The following is a 20,765-nucleotide window of genomic DNA, read 5'->3' as shown; positions in this document are numbered from 1 at the left end:
GTTCTGTTAGAACAGAGAAGATGGACATACATTTTGTGTCTTGATATGACCTCTGGTCAGTTGGCTGCAGTTTATCAAAGTTTGCTTTGAGCACATGGATGGCTGTCTGGGGAGGCAGCTTCAGTTACCTGTGGGTGCTCCTAGAAACAGTGGAGGGTGTGTGACATGCTCGTTTATTGTGTGACTTTGGCTAGCAGCCTCTTGGAGGCCCTTCTTCTTTAGTTAGGCCACCTCTGGGCCATTTCCCTTGTCATGGTTTCCCCAAACCCCCTTTTTATCCATTTCCATTCCTTTTGTTACTCTTCGCTTTAATTGGATCTTAGCTCAGCACAATGGCTTTGTTATATTTAAGTACCTAGCTACCTAACACAGAAGAAGATGCTAACATGACAGTCACGAGAAACTGGGGGAACCTTCATTATGGCTGCTTTTCTAGTTGGCTTAAGGCCTGAGAGAAAAGGTCTTTTGGATCAGGTTGGTCCCTCTTGGATAACAAAGTGGGCTTTTTTTTCCCTAAATTATTTACCCAGGATACCTGTTGTACAGTTTCCACCTTGGCTATCCAGTGAATAGTCGAGAATAACTATAACATCTAAGACTGTGAGCTGATGAGTTTTTGCTGGTGAGGTGAGCCCTTAGTGTTCCGTGTGCCCTATCTCCCTGTCGTGTATAATCCCATGCTCTCGATTGGGAACTCCTAAACAGCATAGAGATCCTCCTTCAAACTGGTGAACTACAGGTTTTTAGACCCTTCCCAGCAACATGTCACATTGAACTATTAATAAATACAAGTAACTGGAGAGTTCGTTTTGATTCAGTATGCAGGGGACGATCATCTGATTTCACAAAGAATAATTGGGTGGTTATGTTTTGAGAGGATATACATATATTGCATGTAATACCTGGCTTTTAACAATTAGTCTGTACTTAAATTGGTCTGGGTGGGGAATACAGATACCCTGAGGGAATTTAGATAGATCCATACTAGTGTCTGTGTAGTTCTGTGAGGAAGGCCGTTGGCCCAGACTGTTGATCCTCAGGCTCATGTTTTCTCCTATTTATCAGAGTCCCTGAGCTCTGTTGGGGCTCAAGGAAATGCAGGTATCGTTGGTTAGTTACTGGGGCCTGGAGGCTGGTTTAGGTATCTTAGGGTTAATAATATTCCGGTATTGAAGGTAAAAGGAAATGTGATTCTTAGTTTTGTGGTGGAATACAGCACCATTTGGGTTTTCATAGCTTTCCGTTCTAAGGTCCTTGCTAGAAAATTTTAGGGATACAGAATCAAATAGGCAGTTGGACAGATTGTTTGCTAATGTGCTCGTTTTGGAACGACAGGGAAAGGGAAACATAGGAGAGCAGAGAGGACTGGAATGGTCACTGAACAGGTGAGTAGACTGAACCAACATAGGATAAAGATGTCTAACATCTATCGCTTGTGGTAGGATCAGTTGGGTTATCTGATTGAAGTCCTTCTGGATTCATTAAATCGAACTGGACAACTGTTTTCATGATACCGGAAATAGTAGAAACATAAGACCTGCTTCCTGTGTGTAGGGCCCCCAGGATTCTCCTTTGACCTTCACAGGTGTTCGCACAGGCTTCAGGTATAATCAGTGTGATTTTCAAGACAGGTCTCAAATAAGCCATTATTTCCTTTCCCATTTTTAATTAGAGGTGTCTATAGAGAAAACCCCCTTTGTTTTCATTGGATGCTGAAATCATAACCAGCCTTGAAGGCCTGTCTGCTGGTGGTCTATATTTTAACTTCTGAGCTTTAAATGGGAGCACACAGGCCTGCTGGAGCCGTCAGCAGCCACCTGAGCACACGGAGGTGGCTTCCATAATACAGTGATCCGAAGTGTAGAAATCCAGGGGTGCAGCTCAGTGTCCAGCTCTTGGGTTCAGCTCAGGTCATGGGCTCACTGGTCGTGGGATTGAGCCCCGCAGTGAGCCCTGCATCCTGCCCCAGGTTGGGCTCCACGCTCAGCGGGGAGTCTGTGTGAGATTCTCTCTCTCCCTCTGCCCACCCCCCCCCGCCTGCCCCGCTCACTTGCACATTCTGTCTCCCTCTCTCCCCTTCCCCCCCTTCAAATAAATACATCTTTAAAAAATTTTGGGAAAAGCACAGGGTATACTTCAATTATTTTTAATATTCTAAATTGACAAAGTACTTGTATAGTTTTGTTTTTTTTCAAGTGCAAAAAATGAGAAGGGTTTAGCAATGTTAGAGATGTCCAGTGTAGAAGGTTGCTGTAATATTAAGAAAGGAAAAGATCAGTTTTCCGTCTGGATCCCAAGACAGAATCTCTTTAACATTTGTTTTAGGAGTTTAGCTAATTGGATATATATGCTAAGGATTATTTCTGATTGTTTCTAGGTTTTCCTCCTTTTTTAAGATAAGGGAACAGATCACAATCTTGGCCAGTAGCCACCTCTATGTTTCTGAGTTTAAATATACACAAGTAGGGGTACCTGGGTGGCTCAGCTGGTTGAGCGTCTGCCTTTGGCTCAGGTCATGATCTCGGGTCTTGGGATAGAGCCCCGCATCAGGCTCCCTGCTCCGTGGAGGGGTGGGGGGGTAGGGGGTGGATCTGCTTCTGCCTCTCCCCTCTCCTCCTCCCCCCACTGTGCTCTCTCTTTCTCTCTGTCAAATAAATAAATAAAATCTTTAAAGCATAAATAAATATACACGAGTAGGTTATGATAAACTTAACACATTTAACTTTAGATTTAAAACCTCATCTTAATAGTACTTTGTTAATGTGGGTTTTATAAATAAGATAAGTTTAAATAGGCTGAATGTAAGTAAGACTGTATGTAACTCAGCACGTTTGTATTTATATTTTGCCATTCCTCATTTCCTTAGGTTTTTTTTTAAGTCTCCAAAAATTATTCACCAATTACTTTCAAGGTCTCAATATTAGCAATCTTAGAAGTTAATTTAAAGTTGATGTTAAAGACTAATGTTGAATATTTTCACCAGAAATACAGCATTAAAATTTTTATAGTGATACCTCAAATAAAGTAAATGATTTACATAATTTGCCATATTATCTGAAATCCAAAAAACAATCTGTTTAATAAAGATATTAGTTGATTTGTTATACAGGCAGTCCATGCTTTGCAAGGTTCCAGTATGCACATATATCAATTTCTGTGGCTTAAATAATACCAGTCCTCAACAGAATGGCTCAATTTTACTTAACACGTATATCAACTGTGAGCACTTGAATAAAGTACAAACTTAGTCTTCAGATCGCTACAAAATAACAGATGTGAAGTGTGACCAGTGGCCAGTCATGGTAGCTCTTTCCCAGTCTGTTGCTGCCTGGCCACCCTGCGTCTGGTACTCATTTTATACACAGACAGCAAATGTGTAGTCGTGGTGCCTTCTTGTTTGCCAGTGATAAAACCCTGTGACATTTTACAAAGATGGATCATCAGAAAAGGGAATTGGGCAACAAAGATGAAATGCAGAGTTGAAGCAGGAAATAGTAACATGAAGTGAAATTGAACGTGTTGAGGCCCCGTGAAGCTGGTGACCAGGGAGCAGGGGCAACAGGGCCCTCGGCTTGCGTGGAGCGCCCGTAGACTTCGTTGCATTAATCTGGCCAGTGGACCCAGGAGTTATTTCAGCTCTTAAGGCCTGTGCATGGAGTTTGGGCAGGTTCTAAATGCTACAGCTGGAGATGATGCAGACACAGAAATCCCAGCAGCATGTCAGGAAGTAACGAGGAGTGCTAAATGTGTGTGTGTGGTGCGGCAGAAACTTCCTGCACTCTGCAGATCACCATGCAGGGTTCTGACTGAGACAGTCACAGAAACAGCTGACTATAGGAATGTTGGCTTTGCTGTGGAGCCAGACTTTCTAGTTGTCAGAGGAGCTTTGTAAGTAAAGGCGAACTTATTGACAGGTGAAGAGTTGTGACAAGGAAGAGGGTGTTCCAGAGGAGGTGACGTGGCAGGAAAATTTGTATCAGAGGCGCTTTCAGAGATGGCTTATGACACTGAACGTACAAGGGATAAAATGTTGGATGCTGACCCAAAACTTAGAAAGGATTATGACAGCTTGCCAAGACATTGGAAAGATGCTCACTCCATATCTTAGTCGTAAGAGTGACAGGAAGAAGAAGGCAGATGCTGTTCAAACCCCTTCTGTCAAGCCATCGTGGGGTCCCACACTCCTGTGCAAAGCGAGAACCACCCGTGCTTACTCTAATTGGAATACATGCGATATTAGTTACTTATTGCTGATAACAAGTCATCCCAACACTGAGAGGCTTAAAATGACAAGAATTATTTTGTTCAGATCTGTAGTCTGGACAGGGCTCAACAGGGAGGGACAGCTGTTTCCATGTGGTGGGAGCTCGGGTGACACAACTGGGAGCCAGAGGGCCCAATCGGAGGATGGCTCTGCCACATGGCTCAGAAGTTGATGCTGGCTCTCAGCGGGAAGCTCAGCTCAAGGCTTTGGTTCTTGGAGCTCAGGTCTTGGGCTTCTTGCGCTTCTGGAGAGCATGTTGGTTGGGTTTCATGAGCGAGCAGCCCAAGAGAACCAAGGAAACCTAGTTTGCCTTTTAATACCTAGCGTAGGATGTTTCTTAGGATAGTCAGAAGCCCCCCCCACCCCAGATTTGGGGGGAAGGAACATAGCCTCCACCTGTTGAAGAGAGAGAGCGCCACAGGAGGTACTTTTACAGCTACTTTTGAAAAAATACAGGCTGTCACATATTGATATGATAACATTAAATATTTAAGTAATGTTAGCTCTTTGTTAAGTAAAATCAATATAGGAAATTTAGTATATTCAGGTTAGACTCTTTATGAGAAGAGAAACCCAAATCTTGTATGAAAGAACAACATTTGGGAGAAGAAAGTTTTTACACCAGTCTAGTTTGTTTAAGAATTTACTGTAACTAGTATCATCACCAACTTCTTAAAAATTCTCCAACTGTGTTTATGTCTTAAGTTTTTTTAATTTAGCTGTATCAATTTGCATTCTTCGCTGCTTCTCTCATGTTCTGGCAAACATCTCAAGTTTTATTAAAGGGCCGGCATATTTCAAGCATAATCAGTTTGCTGTCTTGGTGGGATCTGAGTGTGTTCTAGTGAATATCATTTAGGGAACTCTGGAAGATGTTCATTTCATCTCTCTTCCATATGTGCTATTTTATGGAGCATTTATATGAGACTGTGGGGTGAGGCCCAGAGTGAACTCCAAGGTTTGTCAGCACCTTGTTTCCTCACACCCTGACTTGGGACTGCCCTCCTTCTTTCAAGAGCAGAAAAAGTGTCTATCTCCTGTGTTAAAGGGAGAGCCAAGGCTCTGATAGTCAGCAGTGGGGTCAGCATTCCCAGGGGTCCTGGGCCCCCGTGCAGGGCTGCCTGAACTGGGGCAGTGTGCCAAGTGTCAGAGCCCCTGATGCCTGAGTGGGCGCTCAGCAGAGTGTGCACAGCAGGCTGGCCTTGGCACTGGAACTGTTCGAAGTCTTGGACAAAATAAGGGTACGCTTGGTGTAAGCATCTGGCTGGAAACTTTTATAGCAATTTGGCAGTAATTTTATGTTAACTGATTCTGATGATACAAGTTATGTGCTTTTTTTCTTTCATTTTTATTTTTATTTTTTAAAGATTTTATTTATGTGAGATAGAGCATGCAAGAGAGAGAGCAGGAGCAGGGGGTAGGGACAGAGGGAGAGGGGGAGAGGGAGAAGCAGGCTTTCCACCGAGCAGGGAGCCTGACACGGGACTCGATCCCAGGACCTCGAGATCATGACCTGAGACGAAGGCAGACACTTAACTGACTGAGCCACCCAGGCGCCCCAAAACCAGTTTCAGTTTTTAAAATCTTTTCATTTCCTCCTCTTTGACAGGTGTTTGGGAAAGATACTTGGTAATGCACACAGGTTATAGAGGGCTACGGTTACAGAGCCCTGCAAAAGCCCTCCTCTCTGCGGTGAGGACAGTGGAGGGCTTGTTTCATTTAGAGACACAGAAGATTGGCAGCCCCCATTGTACAGCTTTAGCCATGGGTCAAAAACAAATACAGAGTCACACAAACAACACAGGGAATTCTGTCAGTGATTAGAAACGGAATGGGCCGTGTAGCAGAAAGCATCGCTTGGGACTTCTCATTCCATAATTGAGACCATCCCTCAAACTGACCAAACCAAAGTTTTGTGACTGCTAAAGAGATGCCAAGATGTCAGAATCCTCCAGACCAACAGAAAGACAAAGGCGAATGCCGCCAGTAGGGGAGGTGGGTGGTTGTTAACAGTCTGATACAGAACTGTCTACAAGAGTCCGGGAAGGCTTGGTGGTGGGAATCTCACCAATCTGGGAATTCATAGCGTAGATGGGATTTTGACAAGCAGGTGATAGCACTAAACTGGAAAACAAAACCACGTTCTGCCACAGAGAGCTTGCTTCACTCTCGTAGCATTATAGCTCTGCTTTATCTTTTGAGACGTTTCGCCTACTCCTTGGAGACTTATGAAGGATTCTGCCATTGATTTTGGGCCACGGAGGTGCATTTGTGTAGTGTTTTTGGTTTGGCTTCTCCCTCGGCACACTTGGTATTACAGGTAGTGATTTTCACCACTGGGATGTCAGTTCCTCTGAGTGACTCTGGAGATGCAGGGTTGCCTCTCAGGATGCATTCCTTTAAAGAACCCCTCTTGGTCATAATACATTATTTAAAAATATTGTGTGATTAAATTGCTGATTTTTTTTTTTTAATTTTGCACCTGTGTTTATAAGAAAGATTGATTTGTACCCTTTCTCGTATTGTGCTTGTCTGGTTTTGTATCATTGTTTTGCTGGTCTCGTAAGTTGGGAAATGTTCCCTGTTTGTTCGGTGGAAGAATTTCTGTAAGGTTAATATTATTCTTCCTTAAATTATTGGAAGAATTCAGATATTCCTTTGTGGGAAGAATTTTAATTACAGACCATTTTTAATGGAATAGGTCTATTTAGGCTTTATATTTCTGGTTTTGGTTTTGTACAACAGCAGTTTATAATGGCTTAAATTGTACTTTGAAAAGAATTGTGTATGCATCTCGGGGTACCTGGTTGGCTCAGTTGGTTAGGTGTCTGCCTTCGGCTTGGGTCATGATCCCAGGGTGCTGGGATCAAGCCCCAAGTCAGGCTCCCTGTTGAGTGGGAAGCCTGCTTCTCCATCTCCCTCTGCCACTCCCCCTGCTTATGTGCTCTCTCTCTTTCTCAGTTAAATAAATAAATAAAATCTTTAAAAAAAAGAATTGTGTATGCATCTCACCTTTCATGTTCATTGACATAAAGTTGTTCATGACTCTTTTGTTAATATCTGATATTCTATCATTACCTCCTATTATTAACATTCTCTTATCTGTTCTGCTTCATCCTTGATGTTACTAGTTTTCGCCTTATCTTTTTTCCCTTGATTAGTCTTGCTAGAGGTCTATCAGTTGCATTATTCTTGTTAAAAAAAAAAAAAACCTTGATTTTGTTCGACTTCTAAATTGTACTGTGAGATATGGATATTTAGACCATTAATTTTCAGTCTTCATTTCTAATACATGCATTTAAGAGTACAGATCTTAGGGATGCCAGGCCAACTCAGTAGGAGGAATGCACAGCTCTTGATCTTGGTGTTGTAAGTTCAAGCCCTAGGTTGGGTGTAGAGATTACTTAAAAATAAAGTCTTAAAAAAAAAGTGTAGATTTTAATCTAATCACAGCTCTGTCTGCATGTAGTGTTGATCTTTCTTTTAATTGTATTGTCGAATTCAGAATACTTCGAGTTTCTTTTTGGCTAACAGGTTACTTGAAATACATTGCTTAATTTCCAAACAGTTGGAGATTTTCTAGTTATTTTGTGGTCCAGCTTTATGCTAGAGACAGAATATACTTTTAATAATTTTAGTCCTTTGATATTTATTGAATCTTACTCTTTCACCTGGCATGTGGTCAGTTTTAGTGAATACCTCATGTGCATAGTTACTGGGTATTTCCCTTGCAGGGGTGAATTGTGCTCGGGCGTAGTGCTTTCTCTTGGTTAGACTGAGTTTGTCAGTCATGCTGTTCCTGTCTTGTGTCCTGGGTCCAGGTGGACTCCTAGTCCCTCTTGCCTGTTTTCAGCCTCACCCAGCTTCTAGAGGCTCCCTCTGCTCTTGGTTTCAGGATTGGTGACTATCGTAAAGGGACAACTAGCAGAGTGTGTGGCTCAGTTCTCCACCCTGTCCTGCTCACCAGCCCTGGGGTCCCCACGCTCATCACTTGGTCTCTCACTGCTAGGAGCTCAGCTGGCTTCCCTCTCCTCAGTAGCTTTACTTGGATCTTCAGGCTCTCGAAGGCCCAGAATTGGCAGATGCCCTTTGGGAAAAGGCAGCTGTTCAGTGTCTCTTATGTCTCCGTCTGTGTCCCCTGCTGTCCTTGCCTCACAACATCTCGGACTACAGACCCTGGGCTGGTTTTTAATCTGACTTTCCTGAGTGTCTCAGTGGGAGTGTTAATCTTGGCCAAACCATTCCCCCACATTCAAATGGAAGTCCTATCACACCGGCAGACATTGGTTTGTTCGTGCTTTGTGGTTTAGTTTTGCTTTCAGTTGTGGCTTGTCTGACTCTCCTGCTGAGGGACTGGCTAAGAGGGAGGACTTGGTTTTAACTCTGGGGTTTTCGTGTCATGACCACTCATTGAGTTTTTATTGTATGAAGAAAGAACTTGCATCTCACATAGAAGTTTTCAAAAGTAGGCAACAAAATTAACATATTTGGCTTTCCTCTGAAATTTCCCCACAGATTTAAAGGCTATGATTTTAAAAGGGAGGAGGTTGAGGGGACATTGTTTATAGATAACGTGGTGAATTTTTGACAGAGCAGAAATAGGACTCCTGGCCTTTTAATTTGTTAGTAAAAATTTAACAAATAGTTGTTATGCTACTGTGAGTTAGGTACTGCTCTGCGTGCAGGGGAGTACAGTGATTATTTCGGTAAATCAGGTCTCAGTTCTCCTGATGCTCACCTTCTGCATAGGACATGACCATAGGGGAAGAACATAGAACAGTGTTTAAAAACACATTTTAACCACATTTTAATAGATTTCAAATATGGTACACTGACATTTTTTTTTTTCTCTTCTAGAGTATGACAGATACATAGCATCTAGCAAAATAATGGCAGCTGCTTACCTTGACCCAAACTTGAATCACACACCGAATTCGAGTACCAAGCCTCACCTGGGTACTGGAGTGGAACGTTCCCCTGGGGCAATGGAGCGAGTGTTGAAGGTCTTTCATTATTTTGAAAACAGCAGTGAGCCAGCCACTTGGGCCAGTATTATCAGGCATGGAGATGCTACTGATGTCAGGGTAAGTACATTTTCCTAGGAGATATCCTCCATGGACATTTAGGTTAAATAGGCATGTAGGTTAATGGCACATACCAAAAAAAGATAAAAATTTTTATTCCCATATTACAGCGATGTTAACTTTTTCTTTATAATATTTATTCATTTAATATGTGACTGACCAGGATTTTAATTGTAAAATCTCTTAGGAAAATAATAACTGAGTGGTATGTTATTCATGTAATGCTATTGATGCTTATCTCTCCTTTTTAAAAAAAAAAAAAACTCTAGGACACAAGAGAACAAAGCAATTAAAATCACCTCTAATACTTAGGAAATAAATTATTTTCTAGAAAGTGAGTCTTGAAGGTATCTGCATGACTCTGAATAGGATAGGTTCTTCAAAAACTGATTGGTTCCATATACGAGACACTTGTCAAGGTTCTGGGGGTGTAAAGGGTCCCTGTTTATATAGCAGCTTACTGTCTGCTGGGGTTGGGGGGCGGGGGGGACACCCGTGGCCCTAGCTGCAGTGCAGAGTGCACCTCCCAAGGCAATCCTGGTGGCGAGGAAGCCTGCGTGAGTGATGTTGAATGTAGGTGTTAGCCTGTGGGTGGTCAGTGAGCATCCTGGCCGGGAGTGGTGAGAGGCGCCTCGCGGGCCAGGGTTGCTGAGAGTGGGGCGTGAGAGTGTGGTTTCAGAAAACTGAGTTCAGGACGTCAATTTCCAGCAAGTGTCTACTTTGGCCAAGTGTTACAGAACCACTGCTCCTTCCTTCCCCTCTACCTACTCTGTGTTCCTCTCTAGGTAGGATAGTGTCCAGTGCCAGGATGAACATATATGTCTTTTTTCACCCTTTCTTTTTATAATAATGAAGCTAATTAATCTCTTACTCTTTAACTTACATGCCTTAAGTACTTTTAAGCAAATTAAAGGGATTGGCAGAGTTTAGATTGAAGGGCACAGTATTACATTTGAATTCTGTGTAATTTCCCATTACCTCTATAATATCGCAATACTCACTGTTCAGATGGATTAATTATTGAGAGGTGAATAATTCATTCAGGGCTTAAACATGTATTAACATCTGTTCATGTGCTATAATTGAAATGTAGTAGTCTCTTGTTGCAAACTTTTTATGAAGCTTGATGGCTTTTTCTACTTTTCCTATACTTTTGTTTTATATTTAATCTTATAAACACAGTCACTTGGTAGAAAGGCCAGCAGCCAGTGTTCTGCCTTAATGTTAATTGGAGGATTCATGTTGGAGAGAAATCTCGTAAATGTAGAGTTTATGGGAAGGCTCTTAGCGTATGTTCTAGTCTTTGTGAATTTCAGTTACGGTGAATGAGGAAGTTTCTTAAAGCATTGCATCAGCCTTAATAAACTTCTCAGTATTTGTACAGGAGGGGAGCCTTTCAGAGATGTGAATTTGATAAGAAATTTAGCAAATATTCAAGATTGATTATATCCGAAAATGCACCTTGGAAAGGCTCCACGACAAAGGTGTTTTGGTATCAAATTTACTGCACACGAGGATCCATATCAAGGAGAAAACCAGTGATCACTGGGCACATGTCAGACCTTTAGCCAATGTTACAGACTTATCAGACATGAAAACATTTATGTTGTAAAGAAAAAATTAAACCAGATTCACATACCTAAGTTATGAGAACATACTGGTCTAACTTTTATGAGGATCAATACGAGCAAATCCATGTGACTGAGAACCAGGTGGTTTTATTTCATAGTAGTTGATAAATTTTGAAATTTAATAGCTCCCATCAGTTGATGATTTTCAACTCGAGGCAAAGAACTCTGAGTTGGCATGGTTCACCACAGCTTTTCCTGTGATGGAAGCTGGGTATTATTCATAACCCAGTTTCATTTAATGCTATAACATTTGAAAATGCAGTATTTTAATTCTAAATTAATGGATTTGCACAACTGAACAAAATAGTACTGAAGCACATGTCCATGCGATCTTTCTCCACAAGAAGCACCACACAAGGAACATTACAGATAAAGGAACGAGCATATACTGTTAGGCAGGAGTACAGTGGAAGGAACATGGCAGCATTTGAGGCCCAGTGACCTACAGCAGAAATGGGGTGGGGGGTGAGTTCAGAGTGGAAGTGTAGGCACTTGGCAGAAAGAAACAGGCCATTTAATAATGGTAGCAAAGAGGAAGCCAGGCCACCCAGTTTCTGAAAAGAGACACCTTACTGTTGCCCACAGTAACGGGGTAACTCGATTCAGACCCCGCATTGCCGCAGCAGCCGAGTGCAGCTCTTGAACACTTGGAGGTGGCTAGTCTCAACTCATGTTTTCTAAGTGTAAAAATACAAAGTTTTGAACATTTAGTGTGAAAAAAGAATGTAAAATATCTCATTAGTAACCTGTTTTGAGTGCCTATTGAAAAGATCATGTTCTTGACAGAGGTTAAATACAGTATGTTATTAAAATTGAATTCACCCATTTCTTTTTACCTTTTTTTTTTTTTTTTTAGAAATTTTAAAGTAACATATGCAGCTTGCATTTTTATTTCTGCTAGACAGTTGTGCTCTGTAGAAAGTAATCATCAGACAGACTGCTTGACTCAGAAGAACCAAGAGCTTTGGAGAAGTTGAGAGATTTATTTTCAACAGGAATATATCTGGATTCTTGTCGTAATTCATTACAGAGGTTTTATTTCTCATGCCGCAGTTAATAATTTTACTCCTTTTACATATATGTGCTACTTTATATTTTAATTAATTTCAATGTTTGGTTGTTGAAAGGATTCCTAGGACTCCACCATTTATAGGCAAAGTGCACAAAGCAGCAACAGTAGAAGAGGCTCCTTTTTGAAGGGACCCGAGAGTCTCAGGTGCAGGCCCCATGGCCTTGGATACTCAGAGGCCATCACCGGCCCACGTGGCCTCGCCTGTGGTAGGAGGAGGCCCAGAACCTCCTGGGGGGGGGGGGTCTGTGAGATGGGCATGTAAGCACGTTCTGTCGTTATCATCATCTTCAACCTGTGTGACTGCCCAGGCACCACCGAAATCAGGTGCAAGTCGTAAACCCAGTCATGATTCCTGACAAGTGATGGCAAGCTGGTGCATCCTGCCCCTAAATAAGCAGCAGCCCATGGAGGCAGACATCACTTACCTTGGCCACGGCTTTGGCCCTGTGTCAGTAGCGTGCCCCAGGCAACTCTGGAGCTCAGATTGGGGTCGACCCCAGAGCGCCACGGTTAACCCATGCCAGACTACATTGAATACGAATGGTCACCTAGAAACATTGTTGTGGTACTTCAGAATAATAAGGGTGTATAGAAAATTCCAGATTCTACCAGAAGAATCCCGTACTTGGGAAACAGAATGACATTTACATCAAACTTTTCACCAGCAGTGCTGGATGCAGCACAACACTGGAACAGTATCTTCTCAGGGCTCAGGGAAGTAAATTGTACCTCAGCAGTCTTCCAGACAGACTGTCAGTCATGAAGACATGGAATGAAGGTGTCTAGGAGAGAAATAAGGATGTAGAACATTAATACCACAGGCTCTCTTTAAGAAAACAGGAGACATACTGGAACAGACCCGTGAGCCCCAAAAGAAGTGCTGTAGGGATCTAGGCGGCTGCTGGCCATCACCGCGCAGCGGCCTGCGTGCAGCCCCTTGCACCTCTCCTCCATCTCCATGGTCTCTTCAGGCTGTGCCCAGTGTTTAATCCGGCTCTGCCTTTTCCACACCTGTCCCTTGTTCTGACTGGTCTCACTCTGAACTTAGGACCTGTGTGCTGCCCAGCTGCACCTGCCCCTCTCCTCTTTCTCTGTGCTTCTGACTCCGAAAGGACTGTCCATGCGTCAGTCTGAAGGCTTCCCTTCTTTCAGACATTTAGAATCACCCTTGCTCCTCTTTTGCTTACGCCCTACATGCAGTATGTTAGCTGGTTCTGTCCACACCGTTTCCCATATGCACCCAGAATCCACCCACTTCATCTGACCCCTACTGCGACACCTTCTTCGAGTTCTGTGGTCTCCCGATATCCCGCCGTCCCCCTGGGGACCCCTCAGTCTGTTCACAGCCCAGCAACCGGGTGATCCTATGAAAGTGAAAGCCAGAGCGTGTCACTCCTCCACTCAGAACCTTCCTGTGGCTTCCTGTCTCATGTAGGGTGAACATTTAGGTCCTTCAGAAGCCCCTGACTCTCTCCTCTCCCTGTCACGCTCCATGACCTTCTCTCCTCCGGCTCGCTCCCTTTGACTTTCTGCTCCCTGGGCTGTTTCTCTAACTCTTGTAATCAGTCATTTGCTCAAAACCTCCAGCAGCTCCCCATTTCTCTCAGAGGAAAGCCAGGTTCCTTCAGCAGCCTACGAGGACCTGTAGGATCTGGCTCCTTGTGGCCTGTTCTTATTTCCAGTGACTGCCCTCACTTCCTCAGCCTCCCAGCCCAGGAGTGCTTCCTCTCCTCCACGTTTTTGTTTCCCATCGCCCCATTTTGATGATGATTTCTCCTTATGGAGATTGTCTTGTTTCTTGATTTGTTTGCTCTTCTGTTCTCTGCTTTCTTCCCCCAGACTGTAAGAGACTGTAAGCTCTGTGACAACAGGGGCCTTTCTGCCTTCTGGTAATGTCCCCAGCATCTTCAGCAGGGCCTAGCAGGCACACAGTATGTACTTGACAGATCCTCATTTGAGTGACTACACGAAATCCTAGATGAAATGGAGTACTTCTTCTTTTTTTTTTTTTTTTTAAAGATTTATTTGACAGAGACAGTGAGAGAGGGAACACAGGCAGGCAGAGGGAGAGGGAGAAGCAGGCTTCCCGCTGAGCAGGGAGCCTGATGCGGGGCTCGATCCCAGGACCCTGGGACCATGACCTGAGCCGAAGGCAGAGGCTTAACGACTGAGCCACCCAGGCGCCTGAAATGGAGTACTTCTGACAGAAATGTAAATTAGGAACGTTGTTTGCAGAAGTAGAAAGTAGTAGACAAATAACCATAAAAGAAATTGAATTGATAATCAGAGATTACACCTATTGAAAACCATACCTGACCTTACTGATAACCTCTGTCAGACCTTCGTTCCTACCTTGTTACTATTTTCCTTAAATCACAGGTTCTAGAACAATGCATTTTATACCCAGACACCAAATCTGGGCAAATATCATATAATTCTGCTAAAGATTAAGTTGCAGTTGAGTTGTTGGACAATATTCTTGTCACGTTCAAAGTATCTTCAAGTTTACTAACAGGCTCAATGCCCTTTTCTGACTGTATAGTACACTCCGAGGTTTCTGTGCTCGTAATGAACCTCTAGAGAAAGGTGATGTAATTACCTGAACCTGCAGGAGGAACTGAACACAAGAAATTCAGTCCTATGGTTGCTAAAAGGTGAATGTAGTTGGTTGGATTAGGACTAACTGTTGTAACCAAGCTGGTAGTGGGAAGAATAACAGTAGAGAGAAACATTCTAATCAATTTAAAATCAGCTTTCTGATCGGAGTAGTCAAACACATGAACAGTTTGGGATTCTGTGGGTTTGTAGAAGTCAGGAGCTCTGTGAACAGAGCCGTGCTGTGCGAAGAATGGCTCGTGGCTGTAGGGGAAGGCATCCAGCAGGCAGTTTTCCCTGAGTTCAGCCACAGACGGATGCCTGGAGGACTCTGTGTGCAGTAGTCCCGTGGTCTCTGCCGTGGTCTGTGGTGTTTATTGTTAGGTGTTGTCACTGATGCCTTATGTGTGTCTCAGATGTAAACTTTTTTCTCTCTGCTAGAGGATCAGGTGAATGTGTACTTAAAAACTTGAACAGTGATTACTGTGTATTCAGATAATTTTGGTGCAGGAAAGGACTACAGAGATTTTAGTTAAATTATTCCTTTAGTGGAGGTAGAGTGTCATCCAGGAAGAAGCTAGAAAGAAAAATCTTAAGGGAAAAATAGTCAAAAGCAGTGTTAAGAAGAATATGAGACAGCAAGAGCATGAGAAAGAATTCTCTATTATTAGATCCTTAGAGATGGCCCCTAAAGAGGTCCACATCCTAATCCAGAACCTGTGCATATGTGACCTTCCGTGGCAGAAGGGACTTTGAAGATGTGACCAGGATGAAGATGACCTTGAGATGGGGAGATGAGCTGCAGACCTTTTCTGGCTGTGGTCGGAGGGAGGGGACTGCGGAGGAAGGGTTGGGTGCAGTGCTGCCGGCTTTGAAGATGCACGGAGGGGCCTCTAGCAGCTGGAGAAGGCCAGCCCAGAGCTTCCAGAAAGCAGCACATCCCTGCCAACACCTTGATTTTAGCCCATTGAGACCCATTTCAGACTTGTGATCTTACAGAACTGAGAAGTATACATTTGTGTTCTATTAAGCCCATGAGTCTGGCCGTTTGTTATAGCAGCAATAGGGAACAAAGAGACACAGGTGTGCTTTGTCTCAGGGGGCTTTGGGCCCACTTCTGGGTGAGTGCTGAACCAAGAGAAGGGATGCACCATGGTGGAGAGCAGGATTTGGATCTCCACACCGCCTTTGTGGTAGGAATGACGGTAGGCTTCTCCTGTGCAGGTGGGAGCAGAGGACAGTAACAACTGTTGGTTTCCTCACCATGAAACTGTGAAGAGCATCTGAAAGAGAGACACAGAAAAATAACCACTGGACATTGTAACAAACAGATCAGGAGTGATGAGTGCACTTGTGAACCCTGGGAGGAAGGAAAGAGATGAGCACTGTTGACAACACTGTGTGTGGTTTTAGAGCTCTCTCATAATAAATCTTGCAAATCACTGTGAGAAGACAGCTGGACATAGCAGATATCTCTTGTTACCTTGTTGCCACCTTCCCCACAGACTGGTCAGCTCATGCATGTGTTCAGCATCACCTCTCTCCTTCTAGACTAAGGCTTTGGAGGGTAAGGGTTCTGTCTTACCTATCATGTGTGTCCACTGACCGAATGAGGGAGTGAACATTCAAGAGTGAACGAACTCAAAGGAACGGTTTGCAGGATTTCTTTCTACCAGTGGAAGGGTCATTATTTCTTTCCAGAGCATTGTCTAAAAGTTAAGTGACAAAGTTGAACCAAGCAGAATCATAAAAAGAACTTTTAGAAATGAAATTACAGTGTCATCTCACTAGTATGTAATCAGGGAAACATAAATTACAATAACAACGAAATGCCCCCTCCCTTCTGTGGTCTGTCACATTGTTAAACGCTTTAAGATTGATTTTATCCAGCATCAGCATGAGATGAAGGACAGTCTGTAACATTATGTGCCAAGTATAATTGGTGTAGTTTCCCTGGTGGCCGTACTTCCAAAATGTCACATGTTTAAGTAGTTTTGGACCCAGAGCGTCTGTTTCTAAGCAGCATCGCTGCGCATATATGAGACCAGCTAGAAGCTCGTGCATAGTGTTGCGTGCATCTCCACTTCCCTCTCTCCCCTGGAGCAGGGAAGCCACCAAGGAGAGAACTGTCCACCAGTAGTGGAATGGCTCTGGAGGCTGTGTGCTGCGTTCCTGATAAGATAGAAGCATGGTGCACACACTGGCTAGAGTCTTTCATCCTCAAGAAGAATTCTTTTCCTGTGAATAGCTCATGTGAAAATTAATCAGGAAAATTACATATTTCCAAATTCTGGGATACGATATAGACAAGAAAAGGGATATTTCAAAGTAGCCAAGTGTAGGTTTATATACTCTAGGGTGGGATTGTCATGGGACCTCAAAGCCAGGGTAAGATATTTAAATTTAATTCAGCTGCCATGAGTGGCATGTGGCATATTTATTATAAACCGTTGTCCTGTTAGCTCCCTAGAGATCCTTTTCTAAATGTATGTATTCCAGAAATAATACATGCATACATTTCCATATGGTAGTAATGTTGGGTTTTTTTTTTTTTTTGAGTATGCATTCCTTACTAAATATTTAGTTCTCAAAGTTACGCAGAACCAAATATTTGGTTCTCAAAATTATTTAAGTTACCGAGTGTATGTACTGAGCTTCAAATATATGTCCTTGTATATTCATAATCTTGGCTGCCATTCAAACTGAGTCAGCAATGAGATATGCAGGAGTTCTAGAGAAATAGAACAGAACGCAATATGGGAGCATAATGAAATGTCTGTTTATTGCTTTTAATTTTTTAGTGGAAAGTGTAAGTTGCAACCTTGTTTAATCAGGAAGTCCTGCAGGATGGGAACTCTTTGTTCAACAAAATCAAACCTGAGGTCATTCTGAGTGTCTTCAGGTAGTGTGATCAAGTGAATGGACTGAAATCCTATCTATCCCATAAAACTCCAGATTGGGAGCCTGCTTTTCCCTTGGGCTCCACAGCTCTGGACTAAGCATCTGTACACTTGCCTCTGTGCAGGTGGGTGCTTGTGTGCCCATTACTTGAGAGGTCATGAAGATAACTTTTGCTAGGGGTCATCAGGGAAGGCATCCAGAAGGGTGGGATTTCTCCCAGACTGTTGATGCCACCACATGCAATGGTCAGAAACCGTTTGTGCCCAAAGGATAGATGCACTGGGACGGACAGTTGGGAACAGATGTGAACATGAACTATGACCCTAACGAGAGAGAGGTGGCTCTGGGATTTGCTAGCAGTGAGCTGCTGTGGAGTAAAGAGAAGATGTGCTAAACCCGAGCCTCAGTGAGGGCGGCCGGTGTCGGTGTGCACTTGGTAGTGCATTGGCAGAGCTGGGACAGGAAGACAAAGCGCTTTTGTGGGAATTTGAAAGAGGCGCCAGCGCCTGTCCTGTGCAGCTCAGGGATTTGTGGTGCTGGCAAGGAGAAGCTGCAGAAATTGCCTCGGCGAGGTTTACCAGAAACGGATGTCTCTTCCCTGAGGCAGATCCCCCACTCCAGAGTGCACGAGGTGAAGACTAGGGGGCGGGCTGGGTTTCAGCTCCTGCTGCTGCTTGGCTGGGTGCCTTTGGGTAGGCACAGACTGCAGCGTCCTTCATGGTGGCCCCATCAGAAATTCCGGGCCTGGAATCCAAAAGCCAGGAAGGACATTGATGCCTACTTCAGTTTCACCCAGACTTCTGTGTGCTGCACACGTTCTTCCTGTCCCACGGAGAGCTCATCTGCTCCACTGAGTGGCCTTTGACTCCTCCAGCCCTGTCCTTTGTCCGTGCTTTCTCCCCGATGCCACGTTGACTCCCTCCCCTGTCACTCTCCCATGCTTGATACACAGCCTTCTCCTGGGATCCAGTAGTCTGAAAGGGAGGCTGGCCACGGGCAGGTGCTACACGATGCCTTTAGCATGGACACACTGGGTCCTTGACAGGTTTTGCATTTATAATATGTGTTACTTATCTTTTCTCATGAGTAGGGGATAGGAACATCCTTATTATCAACAGCATCATGCCCCAATATAGAAATACTTAGTGTGTGTAGGAACTTTTTAAGATGTGTCTTATATTACAAGTAATATGATACTTTCAGTTAATTGCTAATTAAAAAAAACTGATGATTTTCTTTAGCAGTCATTTTCATGTTAATATCAGCATCATTAAAAATTATGAATGGCCTGAAGCATTGAGAAGAGTGCAGTGGATTATGATTAGCACACCCTCATGTAAGGAAGCAGATGGTCTCTGTTATATTCCCATGGGAGACTTCCATATGTGCTGCCCATTTACATCCATGTACACAATGTGACTTCTACAACCGTTCAGGCACAGGTCAAGACTCGGGGCTACCGCTTCCCTTTCCTAGTCCCAGGATGAGCTTTATCTTTGCGAGGCAGCCTTCCTTGCCTGCCGCCTTCATCTCTGAATTCATGGGCACATGTGTTAGGAGCATTAGGTTTGGGGACTATTTTAGATTGCTGCATTATAATCTATAGAGAGCATGTAGCAGATTGGGTAGGCCCACCTTCAAGTAACTTCTCATACATTATTGATATTATCAGAAGCGTGGCCTTCATTGTATGCTTCTAAATGTGTTTCCTAAGAAATGACATTGAGTTGCAGCCTGGTCTAGAACAAGATGTTGTCCTGGGTTCAGAAAGTAGAACCCCCTCCTCAGGTCTAGTTCTCAGCAAGTGACATCCAGAGGGTGGCTGGAATGCTTTGTCAGGTTCTGGGGATGATGCAGAGATAGAGCTGCAGAAATGTATTTTAAGTTTCCATGCCTTGTTTATCACTAAAGAAAAGGGAAGAGCCTCGTTTTGTGTTTTTTCAAAAACTTTTCCTTGTTCATAAAAATACTATTTGAGAAAAGATTCCTAAGAAAAATTAAGTAATTTATTTAACTTGATACTCTTTTTACCAAAGATTTCTGATAACTAACTAAAAGAAATGAACATTGCATTAATTTTTAGCATACGGTTTTTTTTTTGTTTATAACAGTCATTTTTGTGGGGGGTATGTTTTAGGGCATCATTCAGAAGATAGTGGACAGTCACAAAGTAAAGCACGTGGCCTGCTATGGATTTCGCCTCAGTCACCTGCGGTCAGAGGAGGTTCACTGGCTCCATTTGGATATGGGTGTCTCCAATGTGAGGGAGAAGTATGAACTTGCACACCCACCAGAGGAGTGGAAGTAAGATTACATACCTACTTTGGTGTGACTCACACTTGATTTGTTTTGCATATTAAATCACACACAAGAGGATGAATGTCTTTGCTTAATTTTCATACTGATTGTAATTACGACTCCTGTATAAATAAAATTGGCTGGTAATGATTAACCAGTGATCTCTTCTAGACTTCTGTTCAGTCTGTCTTTGTGGCACCACTGACTTTGGACTGCCTGAGCTTCTGATGGGTTCTGTGGTGATGGCCTTTGGCTAGTCACACTTCTCTTGTCAGGACTACTTTATTTCAGCCTCGGCTCGAAGAGCTCAATTCCTCATTCTTTTCCTTTCTGTCCTGTTAGCATCCTTTTGTGCAGCAGGACGTCATGAGCCCTGAGGAGACCACACCTAATTATCTCATTAATGGGCAGCATGGCTTGCTCCATGGTGCCTGGTAACCTCTGGCTCACCTGAAAAGAGTGGGTGTATATTTGACGTTCATGTACTAGAATTAAATTAGGTAGTGACTCATACTGACCTTAGTGAAACTGACATGATTGAAGGTGAATTAAAAGAATTCTCTACAATTGTCCTTTCTCTGGTTCTCTCCCAAAAAAATAATTTTTTCCACTGTTAAGCAAAGCAGCATGTCAACAGGAAACCGTATGTGTAAAACACTGGAGTGTGAGAGAAGGAGGGCCCCATGCACAGGCACCCTCGTATTTGTAGCCAGAGCCACAGAGACAAAGGTGGTTGTGGATTGGGGACGGCGCTCAGTGTTGGTCACTTTCAGTCCAGCAACGTAAATTGATTACAAGACACATTGAAAAGAAAAACAAACATGCGAAGGTTAATAAATCTCTAGTCGAATACAATCTTGTCCTAGTTACAGTTTACCAGAGAAATATACTTGTATTTTCAGGTTTATCAAACAGCTGGA

At 43.3% G+C, this 20,765-nt stretch overlaps 1 protein-coding gene and 1 long non-coding RNA gene across 14 annotated transcripts in view; one reads left to right on the top strand and one right to left on the bottom strand.

Moving 5' to 3' along the window:
• PTK2 (protein tyrosine kinase 2) overlaps window positions 1-20,765 on the top strand; it is a 254,549-nt gene that overhangs the window by 73,895 nt on the left and 159,889 nt on the right. For 11 of the 12 annotated variants that reach the window (XR_012378376.1, XM_073893261.1, XM_073893260.1 and 8 more), the window contains 2 exons: window positions 9,122-9,348; window positions 19,685-19,851. Coding sequence is in view for 11 of the 12 variants with exons in the window: in XM_025871182.2 (XP_025726967.2) it covers window positions 9,122-9,348; window positions 19,685-19,851 (394 nt within the window). In the remaining variant the exon portion in view is untranslated. Of the gene's footprint in view, window positions 1-9,121; window positions 9,349-19,684; window positions 19,852-20,765 lie in introns of those variants that run through there. The other variant, XM_073893265.1, reaches the window with a different exon arrangement.
• On the bottom strand, window positions 11,056-12,886 carry LOC141372859 (uncharacterized). 2 transcript variants are annotated; one of them, XR_012378377.1, is made up of 3 exons: window positions 12,477-12,850; window positions 11,548-11,656; window positions 11,056-11,421 (listed from the first exon to the last, which is right to left on the bottom strand). It is a non-coding gene; the product is annotated as an uncharacterized lncRNA (long non-coding RNA). The 2 variants fall into 2 exon arrangements; XR_012378378.1 differs by lacking the exon at window positions 11,056-11,421 and having other exon boundaries at window positions 11,472-11,656; window positions 12,477-12,886.

This window comes from Callorhinus ursinus, unplaced genomic scaffold (assembly GCF_003265705.2).
Source record: "Callorhinus ursinus isolate GAN/ISIS: 27379988/994484 unplaced genomic scaffold, GSC_fseal_2.0 scaffold5, whole genome shotgun sequence".
NCBI lineage: Eukaryota > Metazoa > Chordata > Mammalia > Carnivora > Otariidae > Callorhinus > Callorhinus ursinus.
Note: the sequence above shows the minus strand (reverse complement) of the source record. Positions and strands in the feature narration are given on the sequence as shown.